General features: G+C 33.2%; 1 protein-coding gene across 5 annotated transcripts in view; it reads left to right on the forward strand.

The window, feature by feature from the left end:
- LOC120637278 (muscle, skeletal receptor tyrosine-protein kinase-like) overlaps window positions 1–19,256 on the forward strand; it is a 50,030-nt gene that overhangs the window by 26,767 nt on the left and 4,007 nt on the right. For 2 of the 5 annotated variants that reach the window (XM_039909036.1, XM_039909035.1), the window contains exons 2-7: window positions 15,287–15,368; window positions 15,679–15,822; window positions 16,295–16,381; window positions 16,904–16,990; window positions 17,924–18,067; window positions 18,549–18,649. In XM_039909036.1, coding sequence (XP_039764970.1) covers window positions 15,287–15,368; window positions 15,679–15,822; window positions 16,295–16,381; window positions 16,904–16,990; window positions 17,924–18,067; window positions 18,549–18,649 — 645 coding nt within the window. Of the gene's footprint in view, window positions 1–15,066; window positions 15,106–15,286; window positions 15,369–15,678; window positions 15,823–16,294; window positions 16,382–16,903; window positions 16,991–17,923; window positions 18,068–18,548; window positions 18,650–19,256 lie in introns of those variants that run through there. The other 3 variants (XM_039909039.1, XM_039909037.1, XM_039909038.1) reach the window with 3 other exon arrangements.

Raw genomic sequence — 19,256 nt, forward strand, 5'->3', positions numbered from 1 at the left:
GGTTGATGGGATAATAAAAAGTGTTCATTTTGACACCAATCTGGTGTTTATTATTTGGGACAAATGTGACCCGCCGCCGGTAACCTAACACCACGCCGTCTGTCGACCGACACTACTCAAGTTGTTTGATCTACTGAGAGCTTTTTAAACTTTTTATGTCATAGTTTAGTGATCTTTAGGCGCCTTTATTGTTGAGTAAACAGTTCAGGATTATCATTCCCGGCAGGCGAGGATCTTTAGTTTTTTTTTGTACCCAAATCCATTTTATATGACTGCTGTGTTTTACTTTTTTATTTGAAGACCAACTTTATGTTTTTCTATATAAATCTTAAATGATTCACAGATGACGCGAACGAAACGATTTTATTCATACTGGCCAAAAAGTAATGCATACGTAATATCGTAGACACGCGCGAATTAAAAGCTTTTGAAATGTAATTAGTATCGCCGAGAGATATATTTTGATAAGAAAGAGAAAAAAATAAATGAAGGGTTTTGAGTTGTATATTCAATCCTCTAATGTATAAAGCTACGCTCTTGATAATATGTTGTTGATGTTACGGAAAGACTTTTGTTTTGTTAAATAGCAAAGTCCGGCCGGTAGAGCCGCTGGAGCTCCGACACTTTAGGAAAATAGACAGAGCAATAGATTTGGATTGGCAAGGCTTATGCCGTAGGTAGGAATTAAATATTTACTCCGTTACTTATAATTATCAAACTAAATAAAAAATATCTCTTAAAAGCAATGTGTATTTCAGTTTATTTCGGTGTGCCAACTTAAGATTGTTTAACATAGTATGAGACGTAGTAAACCAAACTACATTTCCGGGCAGCGAAAAACCATAAAAATGGCATATGGTGCAGATTTATGATTCAAAATAATGAAGAATTCAACTGCAAATATTAATATGAAGTTACCCATATTTTGTAAACTTGTTCACTGCTGCTTAACGCCGACGAACGCTAAGCGGTCGGATTTTTAAATAAACATTTTTAATGATCGGCCCGCGCCTGCGCTCTGCCAGGTGTACGCAGACGGTGCGCCCGCGCACGCACCCCCCACTTCCCCTCCCTTCCCTTCTACCCTCTGACACGTACCTTCCAACTTCTTTTGTTCCTATTCACAGAATTCCCTGACATGACCTGTAATAACAATTAAACTGTATTTCTGGAAAACGGCGTTATAAATGTTATGGAAATATATTTGTGGATGTAGCAAGGATTACAAATTAGTAGGAACAGACATACGCCTACTTGTCGTAAGTTTATTCGAAAATTATTATGAGGCAGGAAGGAATTATTATTTTATCTATACAGAAACGATAGGTTCTCTGATTTCTTTGAGATTACCGCTGCGCTGTTCGTGAATATTAAGCCTTTAGGGGTAAGTAGTTCCCAAAAAGGTCCAAAGGACACAATTTTTGAAAATGACATTTATTATTACAATTGACATCAACATTTAAATTATATAATTTTTTGTTTTAGTTAAAATATGACTTATGCTTTAATACGATTTTATTTTTAATTTTTTCTTGTGTAACTATTTATAAGCTCACTGCTTAAATAATATCAATAAATGAATTAAGAATTATTTTTTATAATTATTTACAATTTTATAAAGCTATTAAAATTTTAACTTCATTTCCTCTTTGGGTTCAGTGGGTACAAGTATCTACTTACTCCATAGCACCTAATATTTAGATTAATGAGGTTAAGAGAAATTGTGGTATAACAATCTCATACGAGAGGTCAACTAAGCTATCGTTCCAATGATATTTTCCTTCTCGGAATATTTTTATTGTTTACAATATTATACAAAACATTGACGCCAACACTAATTATTGTCTTAAGACGTGACCTTTACTCGTACACGGGGTGGTATTATATATACTGGGTATTCCAAAATAAGATAAAAGCAACATACCTATCAGGTATTATATTTTATTTATGAACATATTTTTTGTTCTTCGGTTATGTTATTGATTTTTAAATACGCAAGTTAAGTGTTAATGGATACCGTAAGTTAAGTGTTCTTAGGACTTCAATCAACAACGTGCCATTACTTATATAATAATTAGGTATGTCCTCATAAAAACTAAAAATATTATATTCTGTTACCTTTTTTCAGTTGTTTTGCATCAGAAACTAAGGAAATTCTTGAGTAAGAACTTATTATACGCGAACACTTCACGCGGACCTTAGGGTGCTCTCTTTTTATTACAGCCCTTGCTCCCGATTTTTTTTCAGTCCTTGAGCTAAACCTCCGGAAGAATTTTAGCGGCAACCCTTAATTTTATGCCGAAAATTTTATAAAATTCTTTGCTGCGGGTTGCCTTTGAAATACATTATTATACACTTACATTAAGTCTAGTTGCAGGGCTAGCATAAGACAGTAACAATCGAAGGAGAAATAATAAAATATTTATCTTCTCCCACGGTTTTATCCGAGGATGGGCGCACAGGTAGAAATAATATCTAAATAATACAAATGTAATATTAAACGGAGATAAACTTCGCCTTTACTTGTAAACGTGCTTTGTCATGGCGACAAGTAAATTATACTCAATCATTGGAAATAATCAAGGTATTCAGATTTTGTAAGGCAGGAGCCTAAGATAGGCTTTCTATTTGTGTTGACTCTACCATTGATTGAGAAGGCATATTATACCGAGAAGAACGCATCATGGAACTTTTTGAACAGCAACATTTTACAATTCCATTTTGCATCATCATATCTTGTATTGAAAGAGATTAAAGCAAAAATGACTACAACTTTTTCCCTTCTTCTTTTTGCGGACCACTGGAGGTTGATCTCCAGTTATTCAGCACAGCGAAGTTCCACGGTCCTTCGCCAAGCGAAATAATTTTTCCACGCTAGCGATGTTGATGCATTCACGAATGTTGATCGACCAGGATTTCTTTCTTCGCGTCATTTCCCTATACTTTGACCATCATTATAAGTCAGAGTAGAGAGCCAGCAACTGCTGCAGAGTTGGTATGGCTCATGTCTCAGGAAGTGGTCCTTATTTTCGACTTTTATTTTTGCTTGATGTATTGCAGTACTTAATCTCGGCTTCTGGCAACGCGCTGGAGTAGGTACTCATACGCTGGGAAATAAAAAATAAAATAAATAAAATATGTACTCGTAGGTACGTAGGTATATGTCACTAACTTAAAAATAATAAACTTCATGTTTATATAAACCAGACAGACTTATTGCAATTGCATATAAATTACTACCTACTAGCAAAAAGGTATGTATTTTATTTTCTCGGAGTCTATCTTTGATCAAGACTGTAGGAATTTAATATCAACACTATGTTATTTATTACAATTAATGTGTTGCAATGCACGTGCACCTATAATTTGTATTATTGTTAAGGCTCTGTAATAATGCCTTCGGGGTAACTTGTAACACAGTATTTCTATAGCAATCAATCAAAGCAATCATGTGCAATTGACTAGCTCTTTGTTGTTCGAAATCAATATTATGTTAAATTTAAACTAATTCAAGATGGTACACAAAGACAATTTTAAATATAAAAAAAATTAAAAAAATCAGTTAACGAACCATATTTAAGTCATTAGTGTTATGGAACATCGAATATTCTCACGAACAGGGAATTTTCCAAGACTTTAAATAGCATTTTATAAACATAGACTAGCGACCCGCCTTAGGAGTGATCATTAATACAAATAAAATCCGTAGCACTTACATTTATTTAATCTGTCTCATACGGTTCGGCCAGCGTTTGCAATGTACGAGCACACATGTATGCTTGTTACCACATCACATTACAAATCTTTAAATTTCTTTGTCTGGTACTATACTATGTTTTTATGTTTGTCTTGTACTATAATATATTAAAGTGTTTTTTCTGTACTGTCATTTGCATATTTACCGCATATAAACCTTTCTCTTGAATCCCTCGTATCTATTGCTGAAAAATGAATTAGTATCCGTTGCGTAGTTTACAAGATCTAAGCGTACCAGCGACTATATTTTATTCTATGTAGACTTGTCTTGTCGATCTTTATATAACAGTAGTTATCCCAACAACAACAACATATTTAATTGAAAAGTTCAATGCAATTTTGAAATGTCGTGTGATTAACGATAACACAACTCAATTGCTAATTAACGTTAACGCATGTCAGACACTAGAGTTAATTTTGAATAAGTAGGCATGTATCACATAATTCATAGCTGTAACTATCTTATATTATATATTGAATAGTGATATTTAAATAACAAAGTCATGTTCACAATTCCGACATGCAACTATCAAATTCCTTGTACCTACATATTGCATTTTATAACTTTTTAAAGTAAAACTTCTTTAGGCGCGACTAGGGAGTAACTCAGATTTTTTTCTGACGGTAGTAACGTTTACGTCAGACGTCTTTGTAGTTTCCGCTATTTAAAAATAATAATTTGGACTGGTCGTAAGTCTATGTCGTATACTCCACGCTTCTAGACTTATACGCCAGCTAGCAATTAGGATTATTTATTTCCAATATTTTCAAACGGATCAATTGTGACTGAGTGAATAAAAATTCAACAGTTTAAAAAAAAAAAAATTAAATTGCAAAGTTTTTTAAAAATCTCTAAATATACTTGTTTATTTATTACTTTTGTAATACTTTTGTATTACTTTTGTAATAAAATAATGTATTTAATATTTATTAATTTTTAGTAATAAATAAATTATTAGTAAATTTTCTGACGATTACGACATTCTATAATATTAAATGAAAACGTTATATTGGCATGTGCTGATCTAACCTTCAATTTTCTACTCTTAATTATTCTATTTAGAAAATAAAAATATTTATAAAATGTGAAGTGATATTAATGAATAGAATATAAAATGAAATGGCGGAGTCCCAGCCACATTTTACTTTTTCATCAATAAATAGTAGTAATAAAAGTTTTACTTCAATCGCACGTAAAGGTTATGCACGTGCTAAAAAAATATAGATGGTGGAAGGCCCAGGTATTCACTTATTCACTTCAATACCCACAATGTTCAGGATGGCACTTAGATCTTTCATTAATTAACAGTATTATTGAAGCTAAATACCTAGTTTCTTATATTAAAGTATTCATTTTATAAAAGACATCATTAAAGCCCACCAACCTGCTTTAGAGCAGTGTTGTGGGTCTGTACTCTATAAACCTGACTTCCCAAGGAGTGAAATAAAACAACTGGACTGACTCTAATACTGTATATTAAGCTTCTCTATAATTCATATTACTTGTTACCTTCAAATGACTCTACTACCAGTTCGGAATGCTGTCTTCGGCAGAGAAGACCACTGGCAAGAAACTCTACCGTTGCTCTTTTATTCAATCAATTAAAACAACTTATAAACACAATTACAACATCATCATTACAACGTCATATGTAATAACGCTAGGCCCTTTGATACAAGACATATTTTAAGACAGGTCAAACATAACTACTATTATCACTTATAACATCAGGACTTTTGGAACAAGCCGCTTGTATAGAGCAACCTCTGCTACATAAACTGTCGGTATAAAGTTGATCTAGGGCTCCATATATGATACCTAAATAAACCAAAGGATGAGATATACTTATCTGATGCAACATCAGGTACAACCATAGTACCAACAACTTTTAACAACTTATCTCAACTCCATCACCAGTATATACGACTCTTGTTTTGCCACAACAATATTTCGTTAAGTATGTCGTTTCCATTATAAATCATCTATTCCCAATTTGTAACGTTCTATCCACAATACTTTACTTAATCTTCTATTCTCAATTCATTAATTTTAAATCCGTCCTCACTTTTCTTTTGCCGCCAATCTAACTTGTCAAACTCGCGTCTCCCGCCATAGATCCTATACTTTTGTTTGACAGTTTACTAAAGTCCTTTATTCTATTTTCAATACATTATCAATGAGTATACAAACTATTATTTGTTGATATATTTAATATAATCATCGGGTTTATCATAGATAAAGTGCTGTAATTCCCTATTTCCTAACACGGCCATTCTGACAAGTACTTCGTTCTCGAAGTACATAGGGTTATTCTTTTTAGGTATATGTATTGTATCATAAGTCTTTAGGTTCAAAGAACATCCTTATAAGTACATCATCTTATGTACACCTCTATAAAATTAGTTCATGGTATATAAGCATAAAAAATCATCAAATCAGTTACATTCTGTATACACTTTTATCAATAAACTGTACACAATATTTTATCAAAAGATAGGCATAATCATAACATTTCATAATTAAAGTGAAAGAGACCAAAACAAAATTTTCATCAAAATTCCACACCATTTAACAAATTATAACAATGTAATACTTCTATCAAAGTAAAAAAAATGATTAATTTTCAACAATGTAAATCAAAAATACTCATTTTCATTTATCTTGTACATTTTAACATGTAAAATCACAATCCAAATATTTCCATCTCAATATAAATCTCAAACAATTTATCCATTTGCCTCTAGTCAAACTTTATCAAAATATACACATAATTGTATTTCTCCTCAATTCTGTTATTTGCATTGTTAGTCTCATTTAGTCACAGATGCAATCGGTACAGTCTAATAGTCAAACCAATATATACCAAAACACCAACACCCGCTGGTGATATCAACAACATCATCACTCTCAAGTGATATCAATAACATCATCACCCACTGGTGATATCAACAACATCATCACTCTCAAGTGATATCAATAACATCATCACCCACTGGTGATATCAACAACATCATCACCCACTGGTGATATTCATATTTTTTCCACTGTCCAAGTCAAGTAATATATAACATAAATATAAATAAATTAATATAAAAATGCTAAGATGGAATTATTTATATTAGTTTACATCTTTTTTTTTTATCATCTCATCATAAAAGCCAAGGTATATGTTCAATTGTTATTTCTATTATTCAATGTTTTATTTCAATCTAAACATCAATTAAATCACCCGTTTAACAGAATCATTTATCATACAAGGACTATTAAAATTTCAAATAGAAATTGAAAATTTAAACAACTGTAGACCTAAGTATAATATAATTATTTATAATGCAACTAATATATTTTCCTTTTCAGCAGCAACATTAATTTAGTTTATATTTGTATTTATTCTTAGATAATTTTAAGAACTTCTCTAACCATCGTACTGAAAGATTATTAACCTAACCCATAACATTTAAGCTGACTCCCAATTATTTTCTTCGCACAATCCAACATAGACACTAAACTATTTCATTTAGCTATTCAGTAGAAATTTTCCCTATATGTATTGTTCTGATACATAATCATATTCTATTCTATTCTACCAACAAAATTTTTTTTTTTTTGTTTTTTTTTTCGTTTTGTTTTATGTGTATTCTTTTATATGTTCTGAATAATTTACATAATCTCTCCTATCTCGGCTTTCCTGACAAGTACTTCGATCTCGAAGTACATAGAAAAGTTCCTAAATAAAAGTTAACAGCTCAGCTAACCTGACTAGTTGCTCAATATAAACTTGAAATCTTGTATGTAATAAATAAGAATTAAAAGAAAAATCTATTACACATTCCATTCGGCTAACCTGACCAGTTAATTTATTTTAGCCTGGACAGACTAATAAAATAAAACTTAACACAAATTACATCTGGTTAACCTGACTAGTTAAATAAAACTTGAAATTTCAAATTTATCAAACTTATCACACATTCTGTTTGCCAACTTGACTAGTTGCTCAATTTAAACTTGAAATCTTGTATGTAATAAATAAGAATCATAGGAAAAATATATCACACATTCCGTTCGGCTAACCTGACCAGTTTATGTATTTTAACCTTGACAGACTAATAAAATAAAGCTTAACACAAATTCCATTTGTATAACCAGACTAGTTAAATAAAACTTGAAATTTTAAATTTATCAAACTTATCACACATTCTGTTTGGCCAACTTGACTAGTTGCTCAATTTAAACTTGAAATCTTGTATGTAATAAATAAGAATCATAGGAAAAATATATCACACATTCCGTTCGGCTAACCTGACCAGTTTATGTATTTTAACCTTGACAGACTAATAAAATAAAGCTTAACACAAATTCCATTTGTATAACCAGACTAGTTAAATAAAACTTGATAATTCAAATTTATCAAACTTATTACACATTCTGTTTGGCCAACTTGACTTGTTGGTTATCACAAACAAACTTAATCATTTCAGCAAAATAAACAAAGAGCCACTAGGCCATATCAGTTTCAGGTAATAAGTACTATCTTTCAAAAGTAGAAACCACAAAAAGAAAAGATAAATAAAAATATCACATCAATTGGTTCCCCGGACCACATATACTTCAATGGAATTTTACCAAGTCTGGTGCTCTGTCTCCAGAGTGTTTCTGTTTTAGCACATACCAGCTATTAGTTGAGACATCATCAAAAACATCAAACCATGTACTATATCCACATTTGCCGGGATGGTTATTAATTGGTTCCTCGGACCACATATCCTTAAATAGAATTTCAACAAGCATGGTGCTTTGTCTCCAGAGTGTTTCTGTGTTAGCACATAGCAGCAAAAAGTTGAGGCATCATCAAAATCATCAAACTCTTTACTATGTCCATATTTGACGGGATGGTTCTAAAAAAAGTAAATCTGCATTAGAGAAAAGCATAAATTGGACATGAATAGGATCCCACTTCTGATGCTAAAAAAATATAGATGGTGGAAGGCCCAGGTATTCACTTATTCACTTCAATACCCACAATGTTCAGGATGGCACTTAGATCTTTCATTAATTAACAGTATTATTGAAGCTAAATACCTAGTTTCTTATATTAAAGTATTCATTTTATAAAAGACATCATTAAAGCCCACCAACCTGCTTTAGAGCAGTGTTGTGGGTCTGTACTCTATAAACCTGACTTCCCAAGGAGTGAAATAAAACAACTGGACTGACTCTAATACTGTATATTAAGCTTCTCTATAATTCATATTACTTGTTACCTTCAAATGACTCTACTACCAGTTCGGAATGCTGTCTTCGGCAGAGAAGACCACTGGCAAGAAACTCTACCGTTGCTCTTTTATTCAATCAATTAAAACAACTTATAAACACAATTACAACATCATCATTACAACGTCATATGTAATAACGCTAGGCCCTTTGATACAAGACATATTTTAAGACAGGTCAAACATAACTACTATTATCACTTATAACATCAGGACTTTTGGAACAAGCCGCTTGTATAGAGCAACCTCTGCTACATAAACTGTCGGTATAAAGTTGATCTAGGGCTCCATATATGATACCTAAATAAACCAAAGGATGAGATATACTTATCTGATGCAACATCAGGTACAACCATAGTACCAACAACTTTTAACAACTTATCTCAACTCCATCACCAGTATATACGACTCTTGTTTTGCCACAACAATATTTCGTTAAGTATGTCGTTTCCATTATAAATCATCTATTCCCAATTTGTAACGTTCTATCCACAATACTTTACTTAATCTTCTATTCTCAATTCATTAATTTTAAATCCGTCCTCACTTTTCTTTTGCCGCCAATCTAACTTGTCAAACTCGCGTCTCCCGCCATAGATCCTATACTTTTGTTTGACAGTTTACTAAAGTCCTTTATTCTATTTTCAATACATTATCAATGAGTATACAAACTATTATTTGTTGATATATTTAATATAATCATCGGGTTTATCATAGATAAAGTGCTGTAATTCCCTATTTCCTAACACACGCACACACTTTTTTATGCAACTGTAAGTTAGCCATAGCCATAGCATGACTGCAATCTCACCTGGAGATAAGACAAGATGCAGGCAAAGAAGGCTAATCTGTTATGGCAACGGCATTACGGCTTTAAAATCGCTTAGCGTCAGATCTTTGTCTTTAACGCCACGGCTACAGCCTCCCACCAGACCAAATCAGAGAAAATACAGAAATTGTAAATGCTAAAGTGCCGGGGATTGAACCCGGTAGCAACATATAATATAAAACCACATCGTTCACCTCTACTCCAATGAGGTCGTCAAAGTAAGTGAATAGATATATATTATATTGATGTTTTAAGTAAATTCTTAAAACTTATTTTACTTTATTCATAAATTAAATTAGTGATGTCCTGTAACTTACTCTTTCCCTTGACTGATCCCACTTGCACTTCCCACTGTACCCATAATTAAGTATATAAATAATTTAAAAATGTTGACCTTTTTTATTGAAAGTGTTTTCTTATATAATATTTCAACCTCAATTTAATTCAACTTAGGGTTGTTTTTCTAATGAACATAACTCAAGACATAATTTTTTATTATGTGCCACGAATAATACTCTAAAAACACGTAGTCTTTGAAAATTACAACTGGCCATCTATTACGGCTGAAGAGTGAAGCTATACCTACCTATATCTATCCTGCAAAGTCTGTGACAGAATAGACGGAGAGCTTTAACTAGTCTCGTTGGAACCATATAGCATAATTAATAGTTAGGTTGTGTATACTGTAAAGAAAAAGCGTCCAGCGCGTGAAATGTTCTCTTTTGATTTAAATTGAGTTCTTAATAGGATATATTTTAGCCATTGAGCCCTCGTTCAAAATATGACAGACTTTGTGCATTCACTCAGTTTCCGGATCGATCACATTTCACTTTGACCACAATGAGGCATCGTTAACAACTGGCCGCGTTAGATGAATGCTCGCTGATTGTGCAACAGTTGGTAATATTAGAATATGGATGATATTACACGTCTTGTAAATATTTGATGTTCATTTTAGAATTTTAGAGTGAGCACGGTAATGGCCTCTAAACTAAACACTTGTACTTGCCTCTAAACTAAACAATAGAGGATTTTAGTGTGGTAGAGTCACATTGTACCTACGTACGTACAATTAAACAATTCTCACAGGTCACTGCTATAAGACGAAAAAAAGTCACCTTGTTTAAAGGCATCCAATGTAAATGAGGTCATACTAAAATAAAAAATAATAATTGAGATACAACTGAGAGCTTACAGCGTTCATGAAAAGCATTGATTGTGTAATTCGATTACGTACGGATTAAATTGGCGAGGCAGTATGATCCCCAATGTAATTTTTTGATTAGCGTTAACTTTGAGAGCCATCAACGAATAAAATAATATTCAACATAAGAATTACCGATATAGAAGCATCTCGATAACCTTTACTTTATAAAAAACGGCAATTTGGAGACGGACGAAAAATGTGTTCCCCATTGATGTTCACACACCATTGAGAACCAATCCGCACTGGGCAGACAAGACAGTAGTCCACCATGCTGGTGGACTTGTCCTTAACCCTTCTCATTGTAGTAGGACCCGCGCCTTGTAGTGGGCCGGTAATGGGTTGATATGATGATAATGAAACGTCCGTCACCGTCAATTGCGTTTATTACACTGTAAGTTGTTTTAAATCTGAAGCAGATACCGCACATTGCAATGTGCGATGTCAGCATTATCACTGTACATAAAAATACGCCCTGGGTTTGGTCGTACAAATATACCGAATATAATCTTAGGTATGTAATGTGTACTGCCGTACAGGTACGAAAATAAAAAACATTTCTCATAATAATTATGATTAATATACCGATTGCTTATATTATACACTAGTTGACCCGCAAAACTTAGTCTGCATCAAATCAGTTATTATAGGTTTTTATATCTTGAGAAACCAAGTTCCTAATTGCAGCGCCACCTATCCAGTTTTATTTCCAAACTAAATAATACGCGGCCGGGCGACCCTCTGCATTTTTCTTGCTTTTAGCATTTCTATACCCGGCGTAACTTCAAACGATAGGTCCAATTTGAATAATTTAAAGAGGACTTTGCAGGTGTACATAATCAATTTGAATTTTTTTTTTTTTTGATATAGACAGAATAGTAGCCTTTGTCACTTTTCAGGTCCTAAACTATGCCTATCCTAAAATCCATGTTAATCTAAAACGCGAATTGAGCGGATTTTGAAAGGCAAATGCGGAAAAAATAGCGATGCTATCCTGTTGGAGCTGTTTGCTTTTCCGGTATTAAAATAAGGCTATGAGCTATTCCAGACTATGTTGTATGTCTCCGCTAAATTTTAGCCAAATCGGTTCATTCGTTGAGGCTTTAAAGCGTATCAAACATCCATCCATCCATACATACATACATCCATTCAAACAAACTTTCAATCTCACAAACTTTCGCATTTATAATATTGATTAGATGGTACACATGCATTCGATCGTTGTCCCCTATGCCTTGCTGACTGCGACTTGCTGTTATCTGTGAAGAGACCTCTTCACAGATAACAGCAAGTCGCTTTCTTGCTGTTATTGTCGGAGTTTCTTAAATCCGACAATATTTATCAGATCGTCATTAAAATTAGAAAATACATGTTTGATAGTAAGCACTTTAGACGGTTCAAATTTAACGGAGCTATGAAGTAAAATTTATTAAGAAAAAATCCTACTTCCCGGAGGAAATTTATTGTTTCTCGGGATAAAAAGCATCTTATATGTTGACCCGGAATATCAGCTGCCACTATACCAAATTTTATTTAAATCTGTTCGGTAGTTTTCACGTGATGCCCGTGACCATAATGAAATAAAAATCTGTTTTGGACTCAGTATATATCAATATATATAATCGATTATAAAACATCCCCCGAACAAATTTTTTTTAAATATATTAAATGTACAGAAATCTCTAGATTTATTATAATTATAGATGATAATTAACTAAATAACAAAATAATTATTAAATTCCGTACGGAAGCCTCGGCGATCGATTCTGAGACAAAGTTGCCCGGTTTTTTGTTTGAAAAAAGTTAAAATGGCTTTACACTACTGACTGTAATTAACAATGCCTTTTATTGGAAGGAAGGAGACCAAAAAGTTAAACCTACTACCTCCTACCCACAAATGGTATGTCCAAGCTATTTATTTTTATTCATAATAATTACTAAACTCACCTTGAGATTGCGCTCAATTTTGAACGTAATAATCAATTTTGGAACTTGTGACGTTTATACGAACTTTTAGTAGGTAGTATTGTAGCGTTCTATTGTTTCCTTTAATATCGACCAATGTAGCTTCACGGAGAACATGTTATGGCTTACAACATCAGATAAATTATTGTTGCATTGGTTTTTATGTTTAATGCATTAATAACTCAGAGACAGGCGTGTGTAATCTTATAAATGTGTAGGCGTTACAAAATATCATAATGTTTTTATAAAACTGTCTTTCACAATCAAAGTAGGTACATAACTTGGGATGTTCTTTAAATTGAGGACTATAAAATATCGATAATTCATTTATGCATATGATATTATTGATTTATCGTAACCCCAGGCAGCCGCGGAGTGGCCACGCACCACGATAAGGTGTCCAAAATAACTGCATCGAACGTCTCAACCGTTCCAGATGATGTTACGATTCAATCGTGTTATTCATGTTATTTTGATATCGTTAATATGGGTACTTATTTATAAAATAATAGGTGACCCGCGCAACTTCGCCTGCACAAAATAGGTTATTACCGTTTATAATATCATCAAAATCCTAGAACCTACGCAGCGCCACCTACCGGGTCTAGTTTTATTTTCAAACTATATGGACTATAAGAACTAACTCAAACACATAATTTCGAATAAGTATCTAATTACAGTTATATAAGCGATGATAGCGCAGTGGGAAGGAGCTCGACTTCCCTTCCGGGGGCCGAGTTCGAATCCTAACTTTCCTAAGTTAATAATAGTAATAATGTGCGTCTTTATTAATTAAATATCACTTGCTTCACGCGAAGGAAAACATTGTGAGGAAACCCAGAGCTCTACATAATGTACTCAAAGGTACGTGGAGTCCACCAATCCGCACTGGGCAAGCGTGGTGGTCAACGGCCTTTACCCCTTCTCATAGCAAGAGGACCCGTGCCTGTCCATCCGTCCGTCTGTCTGTCTGTCCGACTGTCTGCGTAACATTGCCGATCTGTTTGGTGTGGACGTGGAGTATAAAGATTGACGAAATTATTAATTACTTATACAGATTCTCCTGCTTTGTAGCAAATTAAGCTTAATTTTCATAATATTTCATGGAATTCAGCAATGTTACAAATTAATATGTAATGTTTTTATTTGGTACCTGTACAAAAATGTTATACGGTCCTTCTGGAGTTCCAACCCGAGTAACGCCAACATAGATTATTTCTAAATAGACTGACATAAAAAAACCGTCTTGTAGAATAAATATCACTCAAAAGGTTACGACATAATCGCGAGTCCATACATATCTCGTATTATCTCTTTAACCACTTGTCCAAATAATATGCACTAAAAGGGAATATTTTTTTAAATACTTGAGAAGATTAGTCTACTTATTTTGATAAGAATTCATAATTATTGATATTATGACCAAAAAACGTGACCTAACGATTTTCATTATTTTAAAAATATTAAAAACTACTTTTTGGTACTTAAGTATGATAGTATACATATGCTATCAAGGTTTTTTTTGTAGGCATTATCAAGCTCTACAACTTTTCTACTGAACTCAATCGTTAAGGCAGCGATCGTAAGTGACGATTTCGTTCGACCTTTTTTCTCCGACTTACTTTATAAATCCGACTACTACGAAAAGTTCTTTGCAGGTTAATATATAGCCTATGACACTCGCGGATAATGTGGCTTTATATTGGAGAGAGAATTTATAAAATCGGTTCAGTAGATCCAGAGTTTACCCCCGACAGTGTCACAAACTCACAAACTTTACCTCATTATAATATCAGTATAGATAAAAGAATCAAAAGATCTCATTACATAGAAATCTAATAGAATCTTTGTTATTGTGCAACTTGTATACCTACGCGTGGTATTAAATATGTATGAAAGAACATTATAATTAGTAGTGGGAATCTTTGTTCGCTATGTTTGACGAATATTGATTTGTTGAAAAACTCATTTGAATCTTATGACTGTTTTCATTCCTACAACATAGCTAAGAGTAAGAACGTTGAGAACAGTATATTGAAAATACTTAAGTGTGCGTTGTGAGCCTTTAGATAGTACTTTTGTAAGTGTTAAATACAATATGAGGTTACTTTTATACCTGAGAAGCAAAAAGCTATTTTATAAGTTTTGGAATACTATGAATATATCCATATAAAATTGTTGAAATATGTACAGAAAAATTATTAGTTATTAGTAGGTACCCTTTTTAACATAGAAAACATGAAGTTTTTCTTATTTTGTAGCCATTGCGAGAAAAGACAACGAAGCTAGCAAGAGTTGCCAGAGAAGAAGCAAGACCGAGGCAGTCTTCAAAAAATAATACTAGTAAGTCAATTTTTTTTAACGAATTACAGTAATTTTTAACCTCTGAAGCCAAAACGACGGGATGTTATAAGTTTTACGTGTCAGAGCGATCCAAAAGTGTGGTCTGCAAACTTTTATTCAGGGGATTTTGAGCGGTTTAAGAGTTAAGGGGAAATTAAATTACTGGAAACTACTTTATCATAAAAATAAGTAAAAGTAATTTGACAAAATACTTTTGAAAAAATATATTTGAAACTAAAATGTAAGAACTACATATATAAAATGAATAGTAAAGAGTCTTAATTAATAAAAGCAAAACTTTTATTTTCAGTAACTTTTATCCATGGGGGTTGCGAAAAGTCGTCTTGTGGAGAAGAGACTGCTTGCGTCCCATATAACGCCACATCATACTATTGTGTGTGCACTTCCAGTGGTGATCCTGTAAAAGAAGGTGCTAAATGCCCCCGGAGTACAGGTGAGACGACTGTTCTTTTTAAAACTTGGACGGACCCTTATAAAAATTTAAATTATTTTCCTTAAAGTTGACAGAAAACGCGGACAACGTCCTACTTAGGGTAACATGTCCAGTCTCCGGCCTCTTAAGACATCAGCTAACTTATTTCACTTATTATAAGATAAAAGGAAATCCAAAGGGAACCAGTGTATTAATAACTATATTTTTATGAAGTTAGAAAATAATTTTAAAAGAACAGATGCCCTAGTAAACTACGTACCACCTCAAATTGTCTTCTATCCTAATCAATAAGGTTTATGTAATTAATGATACATAAAAAAAAACTTTATTTTCAAACTAAAATTCTATGAAAGGCAATCTCGATTTACCGCCCACTGTGCGTTGCTATGCCAATAGCTAATTTGACCCAACGCATTAGATATATAAAATACATACATCAAAATAGATTACTGGAAAAGTATGTTTTTTCCAGTGTCCAGCCTCTCCAATCCAGTGCCAGACCTCTCTATGCATGGTCTTCGGCAACGTAACAAACTAGTGAATGGCGAATGGACTCTCGGTATATTTTAAATAATAGTTATTTTTGAATGCTCATACAATTTAGTACTTATTCTTAACCTATGGTTTTACTTGAATAAAACATAGATAATATAGTAAATAAAGTACTGAAATGCTGAATGCTGTTGTCCATCAGTATGTTTAGTAAATGAGAACGCCAGTGTAATGCACATTTATATTTATAATATTTATTACCGGCTTTTTTCTCCGACCATTTTTCATAAATTCAGCGCGAACAGTTAATTTAGCGTATATAGTGGCCCTAGACTGGACCGTTAGCCAGTTTTCTGGCTTATTAGTATACATATAACTACATGTGCATGAAAGCATAGTTTATGAAATAAATAAATATGACAATTAAAAAAAACACTTTTTCTTGAATTTGTAAAATGTGTGCAATCAAAGCAATCAATTTAACGCCCACTGTTCGTTGCCATGTCAGCAGCTGATATGACCCACCGCATTAGATATGAAAAATTACATACATCGAAAATAGATTTCTGGAAAAGCATGTTTTTTCCAGAGTCCAGTCGCTCCAATCCAGCTCCTGACCTCTCTATGCCTAGTCTTCGGCAACGTAACAGACTAGTCAATGGTGGATGGACTCTCGGTATATTTTAAATAACAGTTATTTTTGAATGCTCAAAAAATTTAGTACTTATTTATAACAAGCCTAGGGTTGCTTCGGCGCCCTACGGTTTTACTCAAGATAAAATATAGATGATATAATAATAATATGAGTTTATTGTATAATATTCATTATTACAAGCCGTTTCCTGCGAAATCTTTTGCTGGTCCTACAGGTTTAATTTATGCAAAAATAGTAGACAGCGGCTGGAACGGTAGCCAGTTCAGCCGCTTAGTTTTTTAGATTGCCAAGGTAATGGTCAAAACCAACAGTAGTACGACTACATTATCCCCATGAAAGTTCATATTTGTTTAGCTTATTTCGGCAGCCGGAGACTGGAACTTAGGTGGTAAGCTAGAAATTAACAGAGCTTTTTCTAATAAAATTGAATTTCAAAGCATACTTATATACAATAATATGTAACACACCATTTAGGTGGCCAAGCTAGTGCTCAGCTGGGTTAGGTCGGGCATTAAAAGTAGCTTTCGTTATTCATGTTTTCCAGCCCCGCATTTCTCATTTAATATATTTACGCCCCAAAGTACACAAGTGTCCTAAAACAGTACAGTTTTCAAAATGAATAAATTAAAACGAACTCGCCATTTACAATGAACTCCTAACAATTTTTAAGACATTGTTTTATATAGTGTAACAAAAGTGCACTCAAATCCATTTTCAAATTCTAACTGTGCTGATTACTGACGGTAGGTGGCGAATGTAGTTGGCTCAACATAGATTTAAAAAAATATCGGTTTCAATAACAAAATCAAATGAGTTTTCCTAATTTATTTAGAAAGCAGTAACTAAGACCTGCAGACTGATAAATTGGGGGGCGGTTAACTGGACAGTTTACCCTACCACAAGTTGGAAGCTAAAAAAATAATAACAAAAATTAAAGAATTTATTATCTTTCAGTCACTTACATCCACGGAAGTTGCGAGAAGTCGTCGTGTGGACAGGAGGCTGCGTGCGTGCCATATAATGCCACCTTATACTATTGTGTGTGCACCTCCAATGGTGAGCCTGCGAAAGAAGGTGCCATTTGCCCCAGGAGTACAGGTGAGATAATTGATTTATTTTTGTTATCAAATCAAATATCAAATTTTATTTGTTGGTACTTTGTAATATTGACGTAAAAAAAAATATAGTACATATGTAGTTTTATTATTTCGCATTTGTAAAGCTTCGACCTACTTACTAATCCAAGCTATTTTTCCAACCCGTAATTTAGTAAGTACTTGGTATTAATTAATAACTAATCCAACCAACAAGAATTGTAGATTTACCTACTTTAAAACACCCTTATATGTTGAAAATGACCATCTTCGAATAACAGATTATCTTGGGTAACCTTTCTCAGCTTACGTTACAAATGATTTAGACACTGCAAGTTCGTCGCTACAGTGTATAAATATTTGATATTACCTTTTTTTTAATAGTTATATAAAACAAGCTTGTATATGTTGCTTGTAAACACAGATAAGATTCAATGATATAAAAGCTTGTTACTAAAGTCACCGTGTATTCTGTCTTATTACAGTACCACTATTGCCTAAAGCCATCCACAATGTGATACCACCGCGTCAGGCGAACGCGACAGCTGAGCCGCGGGAAGCGTCGTTGTCACCGCCCACCGCACAGGTTAGCATCCATCACCATTAAAACATCATCCTTTATCGTCTTACCTTATCTCACTTTTTTTGTAGCTCGCACTGGTTTTATAGGCCTGTTTAATCACCTTAATACTACCGTTGTACTTTATAGTTACCGCCAAAAGCTCCTCTGTTTATGTGCTAAGTAAAACGAATAACTTAAAAAGTATAACTTTATCTATCCCAACCATACTTTTATTTCATATAGATACTAATTTTATAAATGCGAAATGTGTCTGTTCTTTCTTCTGCATCGATCTTGATGAAATTTAGTTTAGATTAGTTAAAGAGATTTATGATAACAAAATAAAATAGGACCAATGACTTTAAAAGTGGAAACGCTTCGAATTCTAAACCTGTATTATTTTCCGGTACAATTTATTTTTTACTTCGTCCATTTCACCATCACTAACGCTGGGTACAACCGCGATCCCTTTTCTTAGGTGAAAGGGATTTTGAGTGTAGACCACTCCAAATCTGTTGCAATTCGCCTATACCTACAATAATAAGTATTATTTACTACACTTGTACTTTCCTCGGGTTCTCGTGAGTGTTATGTGTATTCTTTCAAGATGTAAGATAATTACATTTTTGTT

Source organism: Pararge aegeria, chromosome 3 (genome assembly GCF_905163445.1).
Source record: "Pararge aegeria chromosome 3, ilParAegt1.1, whole genome shotgun sequence".
In the NCBI taxonomy this organism is placed as follows: Eukaryota; Metazoa; Arthropoda; class Insecta; order Lepidoptera; family Nymphalidae; genus Pararge; species Pararge aegeria.